The 23,523-nt window shown below is 34.0% G+C and overlaps 1 protein-coding gene across 2 annotated transcripts in view; it reads left to right on the plus strand.

Moving 5' to 3' along the window:
* LOC111630070 (cytoplasmic dynein 1 light intermediate chain 2-like) overlaps positions 1-23,523 on the plus strand; it is a 61,551-nt gene that overhangs the window by 32,236 nt on the left and 5,792 nt on the right. The window contains exons 6-10 of one of the 2 annotated variants that reach the window (XM_023374086.1): positions 4,495-4,588; positions 17,092-17,227; positions 17,322-17,433; positions 17,500-17,610; positions 17,694-17,783. In XM_023374086.1, the coding sequence (XP_023229854.1) occupies positions 4,495-4,588; positions 17,092-17,227; positions 17,322-17,433; positions 17,500-17,610; positions 17,694-17,783 (543 nt within the window). The remainder of the gene's footprint in view (positions 1-4,494; positions 4,589-17,091; positions 17,228-17,321; positions 17,434-17,499; positions 17,611-17,693; positions 17,784-23,523) is intronic. The other variant, XM_023374087.1, reaches the window with a different exon arrangement.

Consider the following 23,523-nt stretch of genomic DNA (forward strand, 5'->3'; position numbering starts at 1 on the left):
ACATTTCCAAAACACGTATAATTTTTTGGGAATAATCCGTATAAACTATGCTATAAACAAAAAATTGTAGGATTACTTACCGAGTGTGCACCATTTGACGTCGCCATTGCTTAAGCTTGTTTTCGTCACGGAGCAGTGCACCAAACGGCGGCTGCGATTTCTGATAAGTTATTTTTCTGTGAAAAATTCGTTGAACTTTGGAGACATCATTAATAGAAATAATTTTTATGGCCATTGAATAAGAAATGTTTCTTTCACAAGAAATGTATAAAATTACAATGCTGTATTAGACTTACGGTACCTAATTTACATACTGTACAGACAATAGTAAACTCAACTTACCCGTAGTGTGTAAGTAGTTTGGCTGCTCATCTACTATTGGTCCAGATTCAACCAATCCTGTCACGACACGAGTCGGCGATGACGTTTTTCGCATCCCTTTTAGTGTCTTTCTACGAATACTGTCGCAATTTTTTTGCGGCGTTATAGGAATCCGCATTATAAGAACCCGCGTTATAGGGGGTCTACTGTATTGTTTGTATTAACAAAAAATGGGTCCTCATTGGACTTCAATAAGTCCTAGGCCCCAAAAAACCTAGATCTGCCCTTGACTATGTGAGCTGCTGGGAGGGGTGGGAATTCCTCTCCTTTCCGGAAACAGGTCAGTGACCTACTTTCTTGTCAAGGATGGCGTTTACATTCTGTTACACGTTACGCGAGTGGAGGAGAGTCAGCGGTCGACGATAAGATGTTGGCAAAGTCGAGTAAAGACACCATTTAAAAACAAAACGAGTTTATTACAAGCATCTATGGAAAAAATTTACAAACCCAATTACTCAAAGTTCCGTTATAACAGCCTATCCTGCTACTGAGCGGATGGCGGAGAGAGAGAGTTTACAAATATGCGTTCGTACCTCTTTGCATATATCAGTGGGATATTCTTTCGTAATATCGTCCAAATGGATTCTGGGGTGTGGCACAAGGTTCTACGGTGATGTAAGTCTGCGATGGGAAGACAATGTCCGACTTTGACCTTTTGACTCGCGATCAGCGATTCCTCCTGAGAGGGGAAGAAGGATGGCTTTTATACTTTTTGTGGTGGGAAAATTAGTCAGGTGATCAATTGTTTTAGCAGGTGTGGGGTTAAAGGTGGTGATAGAATGGCAACAATATGACGAATTTTGCCTGTAAGTGTAAACTATGCACAGATTCTTCGTGAGAATATTTATATTAAGACATAAAATTCCCACAACCTCTATATTTCGATTTCATAGGTAAGGAATAAATTTATTTTATAAAATTAACTAAATTTTGAATCTCACATCACTCTTCGTTTTCTTTAAAATTGTACTTAGATAGTGCAATTTTAGCTTCAGTGAGTTGGTGGATGGGGTTTTTCTCGGTTAGAGGTAGGATTACAAAAATTTAGGAATTTATCTTCTCAAAAGTTTTTCTCATCTCTCTCACTTTCCGGTAACAATATTTTCTTTACAAGTGGATAGTAGGAGTAGATATAATTTTATCTTGGCACGCGTTAGATAAAATAGTATTAGTAACAATTTATGGAGTAACGAATATCCCTGGGATGTAGAGGTAAGTAGATTTACATAATGGGTAGGGTTACTCTCTCTCTCAGTAATTTAAAATCTCGATATTAGGATATAATATGATATAATAGGGTATAGAAAAATTTACGGAATAAAGATAAAATTTAAAATGAATCTAACATCGATTATATTCTGTTATAACGAATTTTCCATTATGCGATGTTTCGAAAAAAATCTTGGGAAGGACAATATGCAATAAACAATATAAAATAGGGTAGATGAGACAGTTGGTCAGGAGACTGTTAATAGGTTAGAACAATAGATGGTTGGGGTCGTTGAATGGAATTGCCTCAGGTTGTTACTTTTTGGGAAGGGCCCGGACATGTAGTGGTTGTCTTTTCCCTTTCGTTGAGAGTGGGCTCTTCCTGGGTATCTTCCGGTGGGTGTTGTTGATTAGTTGAACAAGGTTTTCTGTGTCGTAGGTAGTATCGGACAATATAAAGGACGCAGAGTCCAATTAAAAATGTACCAAGACAACTACTAAGTATTATTATCCATGAAGAGGGATAAGTTCTGGATGATGGAGTCGTCGCCGGGTGTAATAGGTCATTTAGGTCATATTGGACATTTGATAAAGAGCGATCTGCTAATTTAATATCATAATTGGACGTCAATTGTGGTATTCCTTGTAAGGTGAGGTAAGGATAACCAGTACATGCGTTCGGGAGATTAATTATCCCAGTATGATTTAATTTATGTGTAGGAGAGATAGAAGAAGAATTTGGATGTCTTGTGGGACATCTAATAATTAAAGTGAGAAAATGTGGTGGGGAATAAATCCATGATCAGTGTAGGTCAATCTTCTTAAAGATAGGTGTATATTTGGTAACTATTTGGCGAGGACAGAGGTCCTTGACTTTGTTTTCATTTCCAATAAATAAGGCATATTCACAACTTTGTTGAGGAAATCGTTGAATAGGAACGTTTAATGAACAAATAGGGAAATGGTCTACTTTGCACATAGACATTTCATATTGTTGTAGTAATATATATGTTTGTCTATCCATAGATAAGGCGATTATTGGATATTCAGGTTGAAATTGGACAAAGGTCGTTAATACAGGGAGATCAGTCAGAAATTTTATAATCTCGTACACATCAAAATATCCCTGAGGAATGATTAATGTTATCTTAGCAAAAATTCTCAACTTATTAGGTAAAGCCACTGCAATGGTAGTAATCCATTGGTAATATTTAAATAATGTATCTTGGTTATAGGTTCAGTCGTTATGTAACCTTCCGGCAGTTGGAGTTGGATGTCCCGGAAGATACGTAACATAATGTTACACAAAATGAAATACGTGCTTAATTGGTTGTGCTCCAAAATATCAATGGCTTCACGTAATTCCACGAGTTGGAAATGAAATTCTTGGATAGAAAACTCGACTATTCGTAGAATTACTTCAAAGGCAAGGTCATATTGATATAGATTCATTAGTTCTCCGAAGAATTCTTGTCATTTAAACTTTTCTGAATTCCTTAATTTGAATTGCTAGTGAGTTATTCAATTTTAAACTATTAAATGGAGTTGTTTGACAAGAAACTGTTGTTGTTATAGCAAAAAAATTCAAGAAAAATTGATTACAAATTATAACATTTTGCTGTTCTAAACCAGTTTTAATTGTTCATAAATTAATTGTAAAATACAAGGTGTGACAATTTAATTTCCAGAATGCACCTTTAAAAAGTGTACATGCAGAACTGGCTACTGTCACCTTCAAAATACTCTCCTCTTGCATCTATATACTGACTTAAATGGCATTCTCATTTCTGAAAGCAGACCCAGAACTCATTTTCCTTAATACAGCAGTCTCACATTCTGTTGGATATCAGTTATATTAGAAAATTTTTGACCTTTCAGCACAGCTTTTAATTTTGGAAAGAGCCAGAAATCACAAGGAGCTAAGTCATTAGGAATAGAATAGGAAGGATCTAATTGGGTAATTACTTTTTTGGCCAGTTTATGAACTGTGATTTGGCATGATGAGTGATCCACTTGTCAGGCCACAGTTTGGATCTTTTTCTTCAAACAGAATCTTGTAATCTCTGCAGTACTTCTAAATAGCATTGTTGATTGACTATTTGTTCCTGTTCAATAAACTCTTGTTGGACAATAGTTCAACAAGAGTTTATTGACAGTTTATGCACATGTTAGTTCAAACATGTTTGAACATGAATGTGCATGTCATTTTGATATAATTTTGTCATGGGTGACACTATGTGGCCATTCCGGGAATTAAATTGTCACACCTTGTATATCTCAGAAAATCATCTAAGAACAGTGGAGATTGTAATAACAGTAAAGAATAGAACCACTATTAATACCTTAGATTTAACAGATATATTTCAGACAAGCAAATTTCTAAATACTTTTATTAATAAAACTTATAATTTGGTTTTTCTATAAGATTATACTTTTGATAATGTAGTGTACACTGTGTACAACTTTTTTGCCAATGAAGTTTTTTGTAAATTATTGTACATTCTAATTAAATTAGAATGTGCAATAAATCTTTACAATTAATTCAAATATAAACATTCAATCCACAACCCAATTTTTTCTTCTTGTTTTTTTAATTAAAATGAAACAAACTACCAAATTAATTCAAATATTCTTTAAGACCATTAAATTTATTAATTAATAAAAATAATCAATTTATCTAATTTTTGTTTTTAATTAAACTGTGTCATATTTGAATACAAATATAGTATAAGGTTATTTAAGGTTATAATCTAGCAAAACTATTGAAAAAATTGATCTTTTCCTTACATTATTAAGATTTCGATTTAAAATTTTTCTAATTTGATATCACTGTAATAAAAATTTATATCTTACTTGTTAAACATTTTTGTAATAGTTAAAATTTTAAAATATTTTCATTTGCAGACAGATTGCATGTCAATGCTAGAGAAGGAATTAGACTATAAAGATGAACATTTTGATTTCATTCAGCAGGCTCTGAGGAAATTTTGCTTAAAATGTATCCTTTCAAAAGTAATTGCATAAATTGTGAAAAATACTCGATCTTTATAAATGAAAGACATTTTGAAGAACGTAAAATGTAATTATAATCATGAAATATAAAATAAATCCAAAATGCAAAGCAAATGGATTTTTTAGCTGAAAACATCTATAAACAGAATAATGAATATGCAATGACTAAGATGGTGAAAGCCATGGGTATCTGTAGAAAATATTCCGGGGGAGTGAAGCTTGGAGACAAATAATAACATCAGTAAACTTTTATTTAATTTTCTGGAGATTTTTCCACAAGTAGATTATAGGGTGGCCATTGGCCATAGGGTTATATGTATTTTAGTTATATATATTTTTTTCATTATATTCGATTCTTCCCTTTTGTCATAATTTCCTTCTAGAAGCTCTTGCCTTAAAGAGGGATTATCCCTTCTCAGAACTCTTGATAGAACAAAAGGGTAAGGGAACTATCGCTTCCCCGTATTTTCGGGGGAAACAAAAGAAAGGAAAAGACCTAAGGCTAAATGGCAAGAGGAAGGGTCATTCTTGGTCAAGATCTCAAAGCGGATGGCAGGACAACGCAGTGCTCCAACTTTGGGAATAGTCACAAAGGGGACTGCAAAGCTGGGGAAAATCATAGAGGTCAAGTTCAGTTTAGTTCCTTACTAAACTGAAGAAAGATCATAAGGACAGTGAGTGCGAGTGGAGATCTCTGAGGCACCAAGTTCGCAAAGGAGGAAGACATCCAAAAGCATATTATTGAGAAGGCACCTTCCACATTTTTACCTATCAACTAAAAGAAAACCAGTTCTTTTAGTACAGATCCCAACTTTACAGATTTTATATTACTATTAAACAAAAGGGTAGTCTATTGTCCTCCCATAAGCATGTGAACAACATGTGTGTATCATACAGTATGAATCCGACCAACTTAACAACTAATCTTATACCTATCTTGAGCCTAAGAGAAAGAGGAAAAGCAGAGACTTAGGAAAGTACGACAGGTAGACATAAGAAGGTAGAAAATACCCAAGTTTCCTTTTGTTGTCATAAACAGCATAGTGTTCTTTCTTAAAAAGATTTACCAGAGCCTCTTGTGCAGTACACTTATATTTCAATTGTGCTACAGCTCCCCTACCACCTTCGTAGAACATTACATCATTTATCTTTCTGTCAACAGTATAGTTTTGAGTGCCCCAGATGAAGTTAGCCTGAACTGCTACACATGACACAAGAACCTCAATTGTAGACTCATTGTAGGTAGTTATCTTGGACATCTTAAGCAGGGTGGTCAATTCTTTTGCAAGTTGGAGTAACTTGCTTTTAAACTCTGCAATGAAAGAGGGGCCACTGCATGACTCACTGCCATCCCTCCAAGACAGATGGAAAAAGCTTTTCAGTAACACTGCACATCGCTCAAGGTTTTCTAGATCCAGACCACGCTCCATCTTAAAATGCTTTTCCAGCAGTGCTTTGAATGATTGTCTTACTTCATTGTTTGGTACCATCAGAGATATTTTCACACTCTCATCAGAGACATTCTTGAGATCAGGTAAGTACATGAAATAGCCAAGGCTGAATAAGAAATTGATAACAAGTTCCACCTTGTCCTTGGAATATTCATCCATGTCTGTACTAATATTTGTTATAAAATTTGGATCATGATGCAGATTCTGCAGGTGTACAATATGATCCCATGAAATTTCTTCAAGTATCTTGCATTTCAATGGGTCTCCATTTAGCAATATTACTATGAACGTGTCTTTGACTGGTTTTAATTCTAGTGCTTTCTTAACAGCTTCAACATAAGTCCTATCTATCCAATACCTCTTTAGTTTACCTGATTTCAAAAACTTCACAATTGTCAATGGAACACGAGCACTTCCCATCTGTTCCACAATAACCAAGTGTACCTTCTCTGCAACATCCTCTTTAACCTTAAAATGCTCATTCAGAACCATAACCTCATCATTAGTGAAGCCGTAATAATCATCTAACTCACTCATCTCCGAAAACTTGTGTATCTCTAACTCGCTTAGTTGAGCACTAATCCCTATGCCTGACATATCTAAAATTCCTGTAACAAAGGCATCACCCACAGCTACATTATCTTTCAAAATGCTTCCCAGCAAACTGGTAGTTAACTCAGCAATGTCCTTCTGATCCTCCTCCACCATCTAAAATAGTAAAGTAGAAGCCATTCTTCCGGTTAAGCCTTAATGCTCCCCCTCTCCTTCCCGCAGGTGAATCTCGAAAATTCCTTTTTTATAGTGCATTCTCATGCCGCACCCTACTAAAACGCATCTACTAAAGCCTTCTGGTTATTGCTCTGTTAATGATCGAATCAAACTCATCAATGACGATGAAAACCTTTCTACTAAACTGCATTTGCAAATATTCAGATAGCTCACACAAACCCACAGAAATATCACCTTCATCAAAACTTTTAAAGTCATTTCGATCACACTCCTCAATGAGGGTTCCTGTCCATGGTAAGGGGACATCCCAGAGTTGGTTTAGTAATCCTTTACTATCCCTGGGATCTGAACGCCCACCCATGTGTTTGCTGTGCATGGTGTCCTGTATGCTGGAAAGGGGGATCCTGGTAGTTGAGGGGCAACATAACGTCCCCAACATGATTTGACAAACGGAACATGATTTGAAACGGAACATGATCCCGTTTATCCAAAGCAGGGGCTTTGGCCCCTGCTTTGGATAAATGGGAGGCTCAAATCATGCTCCGTTTGAGTCAATCGGCTGGTCATTGAGTCATTCTTGATCTCAGCCTGGAGTAAACTGATCGATGCAGACTGGACGGACACGTCAGACAAGATGTGCTCTTCTTGACTGCATTGTGAGGGTAGCTCCTGGGAAACCCAGGTGTGACAGTCTATGGGAGTCTCCCATGTGACGGCATCCCCTTGTTGGGCCCCATGGTGGGTGGGGTTACTAGGAGCCTAAATATTATTTCAATCATGGATTCTAAAACTTGAAAACAATGAAAACACTGCCAGTCAGCCATTTTACTTGATAGTACATGCTACTGGAGAAAAACCTCTGTCAAAATGCTCTCCTTTTTTGATTCAGAAGTTATTTGAATCAACCATTGGGCATCTGAAAAAAAAAAAAAAAAAACAGAAATTGAGGTCTGGGACCTAATGGTAGAAACTGCCTCACCTCAACAGTTGGCAAAACTTTTAGCTGCAAAGAACCTGGGAAACATTGAAGTCACCGTCACACCACATGGAAGTTTGAACTCGTCACATGGTGTGATGTCTGAGATTGATCTGGTGTCTGAAGATGAATCAGATATTCAGATTGGTCTTTCAGATCAAGGTGTCGCTGCTGTCCAACGCATCTCCATTTGTCAAGATGGCAAGTTGATACTATCTAATTTTTACTTTCAACAAGCCGACATTGCCATCTTTCATTACAGCAGGATATCTGTGATGTCCAGTTTGACTGTACATTCCAAATCCACTGCACTGCTTCAAATGCTAGCGGTTTGGACATTCTCAAACATCCTGCTGAGGATAGAGTGTATGTGCATAGTGTGGAATTGAAGGTCACCAGAGTACTGAGTGTATCAATACTCCATGCTGTGTGAATTGCAATGATGCACATTCTGCCTACTCCTGGAAATGCCCTGCATGGCAGAGAGAAAAAAGAAATCCAGCGTGTAAAAACAGTCAACAACTTACCTTACCCAGAGGCATGTCGCATGATCACTTCAAATGCACCACTGAAACAAAAGACATTTGATGCTGCTTTGAAATCCACAAAGACATGTGGAGTTCAAACAGATATTTCTGTTTCCCCAAAGGATTCTCTCACTCGACATGTGAAATGTTTACTGATTCCATCAAAAGAAACACCAGAAAAGGAGAGTATAAAACCAAAAACACCCCTACCTAAAACGGGTAATAACGAGAAACCTGGGTTCGAAAAAGGCTAGTAAGAACCTACTAAACAAACAGAGAGTAAAAGCAGCTCTCTCTAAATCTAAAAAATCAGTGGCTCAATCTATGAGTGAGTTCTCTGATATCTCTGATGAAGAGAATAATATGGAGGTGACTTTCTCTCCTCCAATCTCACCTCCAAAAGGAAAATCATCTATTAAATTGAAGAGTGCTGAGTACTCTTAAACAGGCCTACTGCATGGTTGTCGACTCCAATCGCAACCTAAAGAAAAAGCTCGATGAAACCCAGAGGATTTTAGAAAATATGTGGAAATTCTTTGTGCAGTATGTGAGCCGGAGGGCCCCTTTCTAAATATCTGACAGTTGAAACGGTCATTTGCTTTCTCAAACCGTTCAGACATCGCAAATATTTTCCCATTGTTTCTGCAACATGCGAGCCTAGCTAAAGAGAGAGACAGCCCCTAATTTCCAATTGCCAGCTTTAAAAACCAATGCATCAAAGAGATGAAACACTTTCCAATTTCTCCCATTTATTACCGTCAGTTAATCGATCAATTGCACACAAAAGCACCGCCATCAGACGTGTATGTTTCTAGCAACAGACGTCCAACCGTCCTCCCCTCCCGCCCTATTCGAAAAAAAAGAAAAAAATTCAAAATTCCCATCGCCCAGATACAAGCCTGTTACAAAAAAATATATAAACGACAGTACTCACTGACGGTGATAGAATTTCATCCGTCGCTTCAGCAGAGAACTGACAGCGCGTGTGATCTCCAAGATGCGCCAGTCCATCGCCTGCCTCAAGATGGTTATTCCTCCTCCTTCCTCCAAATTCTCCTCATCTGAGCTGAAAAAAACCATCATAAATGCACACGTCAGACCTTCAGAGAGACAAATCGAAAGTTCGCAGCAACAGTGCCCAAAAACCGCCCCGCACACCTCATCGTCAGGAGCCTACTAACTGCGCACTCTTCTCCTTGACAAAGAATGCTGCCTCAAACACCTATGAGGTAATGGATTATAAAATAATTCAATGGAACTATTGTGGTTTCCGCAACAACTTCTCTGACATTAAACACTTGACATCATCTAGGCCATCTCTCTGCATGGCACTCCAGGAAACCCATCTAAAACCTGAATAAAGAATTTTTTTAAAAGGATTCGATCTTTACCATAATGATGATGATAGCCACAACCACGCCAGTGGAGGAGTGGCTATACTAGTCTCAAATTGTATTCCATCCTTACCGGTACAAATAACCACTGATTTGCAAGCTAAGGCAGTCAGAATTTCTATTGGAGTAACTGTCACAGTTTGTTCTATATACTTGCCACCAGATGTCAGAGTCGATGAGGATGAATTAGATACCCTGGTTGAACAGCTGCCAACTCCATTTCTTTTACTTGGTGATTTCAATGGTCAAAATCTAATGTGGGACAGTCACGATATCAACTGTCGAGGCAGAGCCATCGAAAGATTCATAGACAATCACCAACTATATTTATTTAATACTGGAGAAGCGATATACTTCCATGCCCCAACAAGAACATTCACTGCCATTGATCTACCTCGTATTATTAGCAACCCCGAACCTGTTTTCAGCATTTACGTGGGAGGTTGGATCTAATCCACTCTCCAGTGACCACTTCCCAATATTTTTAAAATATTGAGGCAGAGAAAGCTTTGAAACAGCCCGTCCACCATGCTGGAAACTTGAAACGGCAGATTGGCCTGCATTCTCCTCTTTGGCATCACTGAAAAAATGGTCAGTACTGCTGATATCAATGATGCAGTTGAAGTTGTCACTTCCAGTATTATTCAGGCAGCTGAAAAAACAATGGGAAAACATTAACCAGATATCCAAAGGGTCAGAAACCATGATGGGATCAGAATTGCGAGGCAGCATTTAAAAAACAAAAGAAAGCATGGGGGATTTTCAGAAGATAACCCACTGTAATTTGGTTGCTTTTCAAAAAGCAAAGGCAAATGCCAGAAAAGTAAGAAGGCAAAGCTAAAGGGATTCTTGGAAGAAGTATGTCTTTAGCATAACATCTTCCACCAGCTCAAAAGCAGTCTGGGATAGAATCCATAAAATTTAATGGGAAATATGCTTCTCAGCCTCTGTCCATGCTGGAAAATGATGGCACAATAATCAGCAATATACAGGATATTGCTGATACATTGGGTGAAACATTTTCCTCTTCATCGAGCAATATTATGCATTCAAGGAGGTTTCAGGCTTATAAAGCCCAAAGTGAAAAAACAACATTTAAACTTTCACTCTCCATCTAATGAGGATTATAATGTGCCATTCACCAGCATAGAACTACATACAGTGATCTCTCACTCGGGGAATAATGCTGTAGGCCTGGTTAAAATCCAATAAAATTCAATATCCCTCTAATTACAGACCAATCTCTCTGACGAGTTGTCTCTGTAAACTCTTTGAGAGAATGGTAAACAGATGTCTGATGTTTCTCTTAGAGGAAAAGAGCTACTTTTCATTACATCAGAGTGGATTTCGTAGGAACAGAAGTACCACAGACAATTTAGTAAACCTTGAAACATCTATATACGAAGTGTTTGTTTGACGACAGCACTTAGTGTCTGTATTCTTTGATATAGAGAAGGCCTACAATCACTATTGGTGATATGGGATACTCCATGATCTATACCAATTCGGATTGCGGGATAATTTGCCAATTTTTATAAAAAAACTTCCTGCAGAATCGAAGATTCCAAGTTAGGATGGGCATCACTCTATGTAGGCCTTTCTCCCAAGAAGAAGGTGTCCCTCAAGGCTCTATTTTGAGTGTAACTCTGTTCCTAATTAAAATTAACAGCATAGCTAACTGTCTCCCTCCTAGTGTGAAACACTCTTTGTATGTGGATGACTTACAGATCTCTTGCCAGTCTAGCAACATGAGTTTTATCGAGAGACAACTGCAAACCTCCTTAAATCATATACACAATTGGTCCAAGACCAATGGTTTTACTTTTAACACTTTTACTCATGCATCCACTTTTGCCAAAGGTTTGGTTTGCACCTGGACCCTGAAATTTACCTAAACGGGGTTATTGTGAATAAGGCTAAGTTTTTAGGTGTTATATTTGATAAAAACTGACGTTCTTACAACATTTGCACAACTTGAAGAGTAGATGTTTAAAATCTCTGAACCTTCTAAAGGTATTATGCTGTTTATCCTGAGGAGCAGACAAATGTTCTATGCTCAGGATTTATAGGGCCATTGTCTGCTCAAAGCTGGACTACAGATGCATTGTTTATGGCTCTGCGCGAGAATCTATTCTTTGAATGCTGCATCCAATCCACCATCAAGCATTGCGTTTGTGCACTGGTGCTTTTCGAACTTCTCCTGTTCAAAGTTTGTACATGGATGCTTATGAGCCTCCACTATCTCTTAGGAGAGAACAGTTGTCTCAGTTGTCTCTTTTTTATTACATTAAATAGAAATCTCAGAATAAACTTTCAGCTGATTACAAATGTAAATTCGTCTCTGTAATCCAAAAACACACTTTGGTAGACGTATCTTACAGCAATTTCTGGTTAGCAAATTGTCTTTTATTTTTCATTGGACTACAAATATATTTCGGGTTGGTATAATGTACTCCAACCCCTCCTCAGTGCTAGTTCAAATAAAACAAGAAATATTAAAACATGACAATGTTATATTATATGAAACAAACCAAATCACAAAAAACACTTACATTTTCTTATTATGTAAATTATAAAAATTGTTTCTTTATTTCACAAATTAGGGAGTGGGAGGGCAAACCATCCTCATCCTTAATCTATATTTTAACCTAAAATTGTGTATTCCATATTAACATACATCTAAAATTCAAACAATTATAACTTCCAACAAACAAACTTATAATACTCACAATCATTTAAAATTTTTTACACATGGGTGTACAACAGACGTAGTAAAAAATTATTAACATAGCAAAAACCTAATATACGTATGTAAAAACTTTTTTTGATACACAAACAACATCCTCATTATACCAGTATCAGGATTACAATGAAAAAGTTCTTTTACAAAATAATTTTACCACGTTTAAACATAATTATAACATTTTAACTTGTTTTAGTGCCATCTATTAATTTATACCAGCGGCAATCAATTTGCATACCTTCTGAGAGATTTATCAAATTATTTTTTTGTTTCCTTATTTCTAAATGCTCTTTAAATTTTCTTTTATAAACATCTCTTTCAAAATGCAGAATTTTTATATTATTACGGTTAATTTTACAATTATTGTTATTTGTATGATTATACCATGGAGAGTTATTGTATTTCAATCTAATTGCCGCTTCATGTTCTTTTATTCTAACATCTAACATGCGCCCTGTTTCACCTATGTACATATATGGATTCTGACAATCACATTCTAACCTGTATACAATACCAGCTTTTTTTAGGCAATCTATATTATTAATACTACTTTTATTAATGTATTTGTATATATTGTGTGAAATTTTATTTAGCTCTAAAGTATATAAATAAGATATAAATATAAATAAAGTATATAAATAGATTTATTTAGCCCTAAAGTATATAAATAAGAAAGGTCATCGTTGCTGCGTGATTTACACTGACTTAGTGCACTTCAGGCTTTGATCTCATCTGAACCTAGTTCTCACTCTATATTGATTAAAATCCATAATCTGATTTGCCATCTTGCAATCTCTCTATAAAATTTTGTTGGGTCCCAGGCTATGTAGGTATAAGAGGAAATGAAGAAGCTGATGCAGCTGCAAAGTCAGCAAGTCCGTCTCAGCATACAATGTTTATTGAAGAAGCTGACTTGAAGCTAGTCATTAAAAAATGACTAGCAGAGAGATGGCAAAATGTGTGGAATGCACAAGTCCACAAAAAAACTACATGAGATCAAACCTATGATAGAAAATTGGACACATAAGAAACTCTATGACAGGAGATCTGAGGTTATTTTCACTCGTTTGAGAATTGGAAATACTCAGTTGACTCATCAATACCTTTTGAAGGGTGACAAGCAGCCAGTATGCCAGCATTGCAACCGTCCTCTTACTGTAAAACACATACTGTTCGATTACTCTGCCTTTGAGACCAGGCATAGACAGTATTTTGGGACAGGGTGTTTGACAGAGATTCTGGGCCAGAGGCACAATCTTTATAATGTATTGGACTTTTTAAAAATCACTAATTTTGTATAAAGAGATTTAACTATTTATTTATTTTTCACCTTATTGTGTGCTGTTGTTTGTTCTTATTATGTATATACTCTTTGTTGTTATTTTATATAATATATGCGTATTGAGTTGGGCAAATTAACCATTTAGCATGGCGCAGCTTGGTCTTTGTAGCTGTTGTGCCAAAAAACAGCAACCAACCAGCCATTTCGATCACACCGCTTTTTGCACATTGCTTTTTCATCCTCTTTTAACTTTGAAAGTGCACTGTTATAAAGATACTGATGTTTTGAATATGCCTCATGAACCACAATGCTACATGCATTCAGTGCATCATTCATGTTTCAAATTCGACCACCCTTTAAGAAGTTAACATTCATTAATTAATGGGTACTTCCCAAAATGAGAGTGTACAACTTGTTTGTCTTCCATTACTTTGAGCCCTTTTCCAGAGAAGAAATTGTAATTGGGTGTATCATCCACAGTGTGTGTGTGTGTCAAGGTTACTCTTAGTTAATGGCTCTCCATTTTGATCGACTTCAAACTTCACAAAGTCTGCTATACTGGCAAGATTTATGGTTTTACCAAATTGCCGCAGCCCCATCATCATTATCATATAGGCCGAATTCAAGGCTTCCTCTTCTGTTCATCTGCACTGCTATAGAAGATAGATGATATGAGGGGAGTTTTATCCATAGAGAATTCTTGCACCACTAATTCTTTGAACAAAGTAGGGAGAGCCAACTTATTCAGCGCAGGCACTTTCTGGTTGTCACCAACTTCTTCAATTTTCTTCATAATTTTTGGTCTCTTTGGACTGGGTCCTTCTGGACTACTGCTCATCATCACCTGTCATTTTAGATGTTGAACTTCAGAGTGCAAGCTATTCTTCTGCACAACATGTACACGATCAGAACGCCATCTGTTTGAATTGACTTTCTTCAATAGTGTACAAAAATACAAACAAAGCATCCCATGGTTGATGGTATAAGGTTAGATATCTCACTTTTATGATTATAATTTGTGGAATATTTACTCAGTCAGAGGTGCAAGTGCCCTATTTGTCCCCCTGCAGATGCCCATGATAAAAGCATCAGCCTGTCTCTTCAAGGTACCTGAATTAAAGTTTGGATTGTCAAATTTTTATGGATGATTTGGTTCAGTTATGCCAAATTCTGTTCATCATCACCAGTCCCACCATTGTGAGTTACTGGAAAAAATCTAAAATGAGCAGAAAAAATCATCTTAAGTATCTGTAAGACTGAAAAATTTAAATGTGAATTGATGTATTTTCAATTGAATAATTTTAAAAACAATCTTAATACCTAAATGGTCGAATTATTACTACCATTTATCAATTCTTGACTAATTTAGAATATTTATATAATAATTAATTAAACTATATCACTTTAAATAAATATTATTGGAAGAGCAAAAAATTAATTGAAATCTGGATCAATTTACTAGTTTTTATCTTATTTCTAATTTACTCAAATTTCAGTTTATTAATTCTTATACCTGATAAATGGAAAAATGATTGTATTTCATCTTATATTTTTATAGCATAAGTATAGTATATTTTTCAGTATGCTTTCATTAAAGTTTTTTTAAATGTCAGCTACTAATATTTAATTTGTTTTAACAGTGTGGTGTGACAGGTTAATGAAAACCATATTATGCAAATAATACACCATGTATTAACACAAATTTCAATTAACGATAAAGGAAATTATTTATTTACAGTTAACCTACAAATTATTCAAAATACATGATCTGGAAACTGTCCATAATATTACACGTTAACCGTTTTGAAGTACATAAGTCTAAACCAGTGGTTCCCAATTAGTTTTTCCTGTGTACCAATTCAAGAAAGAGCTCAAACTCGCGTACCCCTTATAGCAGAAATTCATATTAATCCATACTAATATTATAAATTCGAAGGTAATTCTGTCTGCCTGTCTGTCTGTTACCTTTTCACGTCTAAACAGCTGAACAGGTTTTAATAAAATTTGGCACAGAGATAGCTTACATCTTGGAAATGGACATGGGCTACATTTTACTGAGAGAAAATATCTTACTCCCACGAGAAAACTCGATATAATGCGGGCGAAGCTGTGGGTAGACAGCGAGTAATAAATAAAATAAGTTTTTTTTTTACATTTATTACCTTTAAAATACAATTCTAATAATAATGAAAATAACATAAGGTTATTTAATTTCAATGCGACAAATGCACACGATTTTCTTTGCATAACTTTGTAAAATCTGGTTGCTTTTTGGTCAGCTTCAGTCTTGAGTCATCGAGTTGAAGTCGGTGACGATGTTTTCATATTTGTCATGGCTGCAGGTATGTTGTGCAAAATGGTAGTAAATATTTTATTGCCGATAATAATGATAATTGTACAATTAACATTATTGTGTTAATTGTACAATTTTTGTTTCTTGCATAAGAATTTCATTTAGGTATTGTCACAAATGCATTTTTTTGATGAAATTTTGAGAATATTTTTAGTTATAAATAAACGAATTTATGCATTCGACATCATGTTGTAAATTGATGAATTTTTGATGGATTTTTGATTGCTTCATCTCATGCATTTAAATTTTAAATTGACCGATTTTAGATTGCCGTGCATACCCCTTAATGCAATTTCGCGTTCCCCCAGGGGTACGCGTACCACTAATTGCGAACCATTGGTCTAAACCATTCCTTTTTTTTCTCCTTGTTCACAAAGCTCATATATCCAGTTACACGTGCGGGTCCTGAAACCGGCCAGTACACAATCTGTTAGGATCATATTATAATACAAATTATAGCTAACTTAAAATAAAAACTAATATAACCTAGGTTAGAAAAAAGAATACAGAAAGGTCATGTTAGAAGGAAATTCCCCTTATCTGTATAATGAGTTGGGCAATCTTCCAACGTTTACCACTATGAATTTAGCATATACTACCTGACCACATGGACATGTTCCCTTCGCTTCCTTCTCCAAGAATGAACAAAGAAGAAAAATCTTCCTACGCTGACTTGTCGGTTGGTGCCCATTTCAGCCCCAAAACTAGCCAGAAAGCGCATATAGATCGAAAGAGTTAAACAAGGAAAAATAGTGCAGGTTATTTACGTAGATGAAGAAATTACAGATAACATAAATTAGTGAATAAAACATATATATACATGGTGGGATACATCAAAACAGTATAATAATCCTGAAAATAGCTTTTTATGTATATAAGTATTTATTTTTAAAATTAACTTTAGTTTTCAATTATTTTAAATATTTAGTTGTTTTCAAATGAAGTAAAATTTGGCTATTATAATAAGTAGAGTACATGCATTTTTATGTATTAAATTTGAATACAGATAGTTCTTTATCCTTGACTTCGTACAGATGGAGCTTCCCTTATTTATACTTCTGTAAAAGAAGACAAAAACTGTGATGTACTGTGGAAATACTTGTTGCATAAGATATACGATTTTCCTTTCAGGACACCTGCATTAGTTGTTGACAGAGATATTATTTTTATGTGAGAAAATTTTATAATTTGAGCTTTAATCAGCTTTAATTGGCTTTATCTTGATTAAAATATTTTCAAAATTTTATATTATTTCTAATCTTAGTCCATCTGGTTGGGACAGTCAGAAAAAAATTGCAATATTATATGAAAATCTTGCTTGTGTAGCTCCAGATGATTCATACAATACTGCTGTATCTCGACCATTGATAAAAAGAGTAAGTTAAGTTAGTAGTATTTTTATTCCAACACTTAGGAACAAAAGTAAAGAACTTTAATTTCAGAGCCTTTATAGAGAAGTTGAAGTTTATGCTGATAGTGATCAAGCATTCCTAATGAAGCTTGTAAATGTTGCAAATCAACCAATACCACCAACAAGTAAAATGGTAAAAAAGGTTATTTGTTTTGTAATTTATTATATAATCAATTTGTTAATTAACTAATTAGCAAATAACTTTTTTCAATTTTATTATGTCAGGAATCGCCACTTCGAAATCCAATAGCTGTACAGAAATTAATGGAGAAAAGATCTATAAGTATTCCTTTACAAAGTTCAACACCTAAAAAGGTATAATTGATTTATATCAGTTTATTTCTTAAGTGTTTTGACATTAATATTATTTAATATTATTTAATATATCTTAAACAATAAAATTTAGGTTTGTCATTAACATCTGCATAGAGATGGAACAATGGCAACATTATGAAAAATAACTTAATTTATAAGTTTCAAAATAAGCCAATCGATTGCCAGATTATTTTGAGCTGTATTAATGCTACTAATTAATAATTAAATGTGAAGTAATTCGGCCTAGAGGTAGGCATAGAGGCCATTTCTTGACAAATGTAATCTGTCAATCATTTAGCTTTAATCTAAGAATTGGGTTATAGGTGTTTATATTTGTAAAAAAAAAATCCATTAATTTATATTATTACATTCAACAAATTAAACTGATAAAAATTTACTGATATTATTTTCAAACTCCTCCTCCTTAAACAAATACAGTAGAGCGTCATTTATCCGAAAGCTGATCAACCAAAATGTCGGTTAACAAAAAGCATTCCAGTTGGACTGTCATGCTGAATCGAACGTTTTTGATACTAGATTAACTTCCAAAATATAATTTTTTTGTTTTTATATTTTTCAATATATTTATTTTGTTTGTACAAAATAAAGAATTAATTTTTAACGATACAATAGCCACGATTATTATTTTTTAAAATTTATGTCAGGCTTAGCATTGACGAAAATTCAATGCGAAGTGACACACAACGGAGAAAAATTTCTCACATGGGATAGGTTAATATATTTTTTCATACATAATCGGTTATCCGAAAAATAAGTTATCCAAATAACACCAGTCTCCAATTGATTCAGATAAACTACTGTAGTTACAAATAGTTCTTTTAAATATTTGTCAAGCTGATTTTTTTATAATTTTTTTCTTATCAATAATTTTGTTTCAGTTTTGTTCAAACTTCTAAAAATTAATTACAAATTTGCAAGAATTATTTACAGTCATTAAACATAATTTTTTCCTTTTAAACTCCATAGCAGCTCCATATTTTAAGAGTTGAACTAGTTAATGTAACATTAACAATGGGTGAAGTTACATTTCTCACTGTTAAAGGTGCATTGATTAGTTTTGCTTTGATTAGTAACCACAATGGTTAGTTCATCCTTATTTGCAGGATTTACATTCTGTAAAACTATTGAATACTGTCATGAATGCTGAAAGGACAAATACATTGTGAAAATAAGATTAGCAAATTAAAGATATATATGATTGAAATATAAAATCACTTTTTAATACAAATGAATTTTCATTTACTTTATTTCAAAAAGTTAAAAATAAATATTGCAGCATAAAAGTACTAATCACCTTTGCTTAATACCAGTATTACTTTAATAGCGAAGAAACTTTTTGAACAGCTTGACTGTCCTGTTTCAAGTCAGTTATACATGTTCCATTTATAATTCTTGTTCAATAGCATTCTACATTTGAACTGAATCCAAAAATTTAAATTATTTTTGAAATTTATGAAATTTATATTTGCTGAATTAAATTTTACAATTAATTTATTCTATATAATTTTATATTAATACCCCATTACCCCATAGTTTAATTGAGTTGTTGCTGTTTTCTTTTTTGGGGTTATCATGAAAAGCTTTTCAAGCACATGATAACAAATCTGCATTTTGTATATTAATGCACTCTCTCTTCTAGGCTGTTTTAAATCTCTCTAACATCTCTAAAAATTTAGTTTCTTCTCTAGTAAAACACCTTTTAATCAATGCTGCTTGCTCCAATCAGCTTCAATTCCTGGTTTCAAGGCATATATGGATAGCACTGTTATTTGTTTCTCTCTCTCTGTGTTCTTGCATTCTTTAATCCTACTTCTGAGAGGTTCATTTGTGACTCCTATGTAAATTAAATCCTTGTCAAATCTGTCATCTTTTAATGGTATGCTATAAATTCCAGAGGCTCTGGTCCTATCTATAATATCTTTATCATTTCTCAGCATTTGGTATATAGTACTGTCCCGTTTGTATGTCAGCTCATTCCATTGTGTAATTTCTTTGTATATTGGTTTCAGCCTCTTATTATATTCCACAACTATGTTTCTAGACTCAGCTGGGGTATGTTTTCTGCACTGAGGTGGTATCTTGTCTTATATATACTTTTCTGCTAAATATTCTATAAGTTTTATTGAGTACCCATATGCTATAGCTATTTTTCTTATATGATCGTATTCTCAATACTGATTCACTGGGTAAAAGTCCTCCTGACTAATGATCTTAATTACAAGTACTTATTTATCCTTAAATAATGTGTAATTTTTTGCTTTTTTGCCTTTCATGAAAAGTAATGCAGATGTTTCAAGTAATAAAACATTTTTCCTTAAGTTGTTACTTTATGTATAACATTCTTTTGCTTATATTTTTTGAAACTGTTCTTCAGAATTAATTTAAACATACTTGATCATGACTAGTACTTGCACTAAAAATGATGAAACAGATACATTTGCCTTTTTACAAATTATAGGACCACTCAAAAGAAATAATTTTATGTGACTGATCTTCAATTTCAATTTAAAGCTTTACTATTTCCTTCCCCAATAGTTGGATTCTATGAGTTTAAGTTACTACCACATTTTAAATTTCTGCCTTTGGTTTCTTTAATGCATTTTTATGACAAAACAGCAAATAACTATCACTACTGATTCTTCTTTCTACAGATGATCTAGTATTTTAATTTTACCTTTGAGGGATATTCTTTGATGTTTTTGATATTTCACTACTAGATATGGTTTAGTTGAGCTTTCTGATTTGTAAAGTATCATAGAAAATTTACTCAACAGTTGACAACATGAATTGTATTAGATGTTTATCATAAGAGCTTTACAAATTATCTAATTATATTTTCATCCATTGTTTCATTATTTTTATCAATCTTTCTGTGAATAAGTGAATTTTAACTTTATGAATACAAATAAATTGGTTGTAAACCCCACCACAAATATATAAAGTATGTGAATAAAGAATGAAAAAATGTGGAACTTCTGTTCTTTACAGATTAATAATTTCTTTTATGTTTATCAGATATAAAGTGGAACCTCTATATTTGTCAACCTCTATATTCATAATATTCAATATTCATCACATTTTGATGACTATTTTTCCATACTCATCAGTATTTTCTGTATTCATCTTCATTCCCAACATCAGCAGTGGCACTACAATCGCATGCCTGTGCCAATCAGCTAGCCGTGTTAGCTATTCTGTAGTTAATCAGTCTGCTTTGTGTGGTCATTGTGTGTATTGTTGAGTCATTGAAAAATAATCAATGCAAGAAACCAAGTTCCAATCACTCCAAAGTGGCACCCAAATGTTGCTATAGTCAACCAAAATATAAATACATTCAATGATGATGTAATTGCCTACTTAGGAAAAGTTTTAAAAAGCAGACAAAAAAACACAACACTGGGCAAGTTCTTTATTGAATCGAGTGTTACTGAATCTTTGGTTAAACAGACCCCATGATCATAATTGGAATTACCTAATGTTTTAATTGATATGTCGTCTTCTAAACAATACTACTATATTAATAATACTGTTCTTCCCCTTCTACAACTATACTGTATTTATTTAGTACAATAAAGATAAAGTTTTACAAACAACATAATTTTTATTCTTGTACCTTTTTTTCAGGATGGGAACGGATTAATTGAATATCAGTTATTTATTACTAGCTTACCCGTCGCGCATTGCTGCGATCTCAGAAGAAATGAAATTCAAGCAAACTCGTTATAATATAATTAAATTTTCATTTTATCATTTTTATTGAAATATATTATTATTATTCGTTTTCATCGGGAAAACATTTCAAAGTGTCGTTTCAATTCTATTTATTTATTGGAGTGCTCGTGGATACACGATATTTTTTGTTTTTTCGTCTGGTGCGTACACGAATAATTCGGAAGGTTTTCCGACGCGTGAGCTGGCCACATACAGTTGTCCATGCGAGAAGCACGGATTCTCCAAATTTAGCCCACACACTTGCAGCGATTGTCAAAAGCGCGATATTCCCCATTTATATATATATTTTTAAATCCTTTATAATTTTAATTATTTAATTGCTCCTTCCTCTCTTCCTTGGCATGTTGGGAAATTTCTGATAGTTAGATAATAAACCGTTTTATTGTAATTTGTCTTTTTAAATTATTTCGAGTCGATATTAAAATTTGAAAAAGGGCGATACCTAGATCGGTAAAATAGGCGAATTTCTTCCTACAACTTCGGTCGTTGTTCGGGGTACAGTTAAGATTTTAACGAAGTTCGAGCGAAAACATAATTAGCAAAAAAAGTCGAAATAAAGTGATTAAACAAAAATGATTACAAATATCGTAAATAACAGTTCACAAATGCATATATAGAGACATATATATTTTTGAAGGGGGGAAATGGTCTTCACAATTTGAAATCGATCAAACACACTATGCGCGAATGCTCGTGTAAACGCGCGCCATCTATCGTAGGATAAATGTACTTCGCGGGAGTGTATTAAAAAACTTCCCGAAGTTTCATGGCAATCGTACTATGCCACAAACCTTCGCCGGAGTATATTAAACAACTTCTCAAAGTTTCATGGCAATCGGATAAACGGTGTGGTAATGCATGAAGGACATAGGACACACAGACACACAGACAGACATACATTCATTTTTATATATATAGATGAGAAAAATTGTTTCTATATTCATCGTATTCCATATTTGTTAGGTCCTTAGGAACAGATTAATGATAAATATAGAGGTTCCATTATATTTAAATTCATATAAAAGATAGGTTGTGTAGTATTAAGTATATTGTTTTTAAGTTATTTAGAATTGAAAGCAATACATGTAAAATATAGGTTAAATGTAATATTTGCATTATTATATTTTCTAAACTTTTAATCTGTTTACGAGTCCACATGCCATATGGTATGCATAATTATCTTTAAAACTATTTGTGTGTGGCAAAGTTTTAGACTTCAGGCAGCTAATTTTAATTACCAGGCAAAGAAAAAAACTCAACATCAACCAGCAGACTTATTAATTAAATCAAAGCATTTGATATTTGTAACAAAATTTGAATATTGTTAGTCAACTTAGGGTAATGTTTGAATATACCATTATGAGATATCCTGATGATGACTGTAAATGTGTGATTTAATAAATAGATTTGCTAGTTAAGGTTGAGCTTTTTTGACTCTTAATAAGATAATTTGGCCTCAGTTTAAGATATATACAATTTTTAAACAAATAAGTAAATATACTTAGTTACACTTTATTCACTTTCACTTCAAAAAACAAGCATGGGCAGGTGATCGTCAATGAAGATTTCAGGTAGTCACATATCCTTGCTGGAAGATATGGATTTTTGGAAAACCACAATAAATTGGCTTTTTATCTGTTTATGATATGAGGCCTTAACTGCCGGCATTTTGTGGGTTCTAAGAAGTCATTAATTTATTGGATATACAACCCTATGTTGAAAATCTTGAATGTAAAGTTCTTTGATTTGTCCACAACCAGTAATCACAAGTTGTGTGCAGTTAAGTTTCCAGATTCACTTTCACTGTTCTGGATAATAACTAACTTTTAAACTTTTAATAACTGACTATTCTTTGATGATTGCAGCCGACAAAAAGATTAGTCAATGGTCATCAAAAGCTGTATTCCAGAACAGTGAAAGTAAATAGTGATTATTCTGACTGACTGACTCTTCAATTTTAATCTTAATTACCATCCAGCAAAAATAT

This window comes from Centruroides sculpturatus, unplaced genomic scaffold (assembly GCF_000671375.1).
Source record: "Centruroides sculpturatus isolate CEXI.00-Female unplaced genomic scaffold, Cexi_2.0 scaffold599, whole genome shotgun sequence".
Taxonomy (NCBI): Eukaryota; Metazoa; Arthropoda; class Arachnida; order Scorpiones; family Buthidae; genus Centruroides; species Centruroides sculpturatus.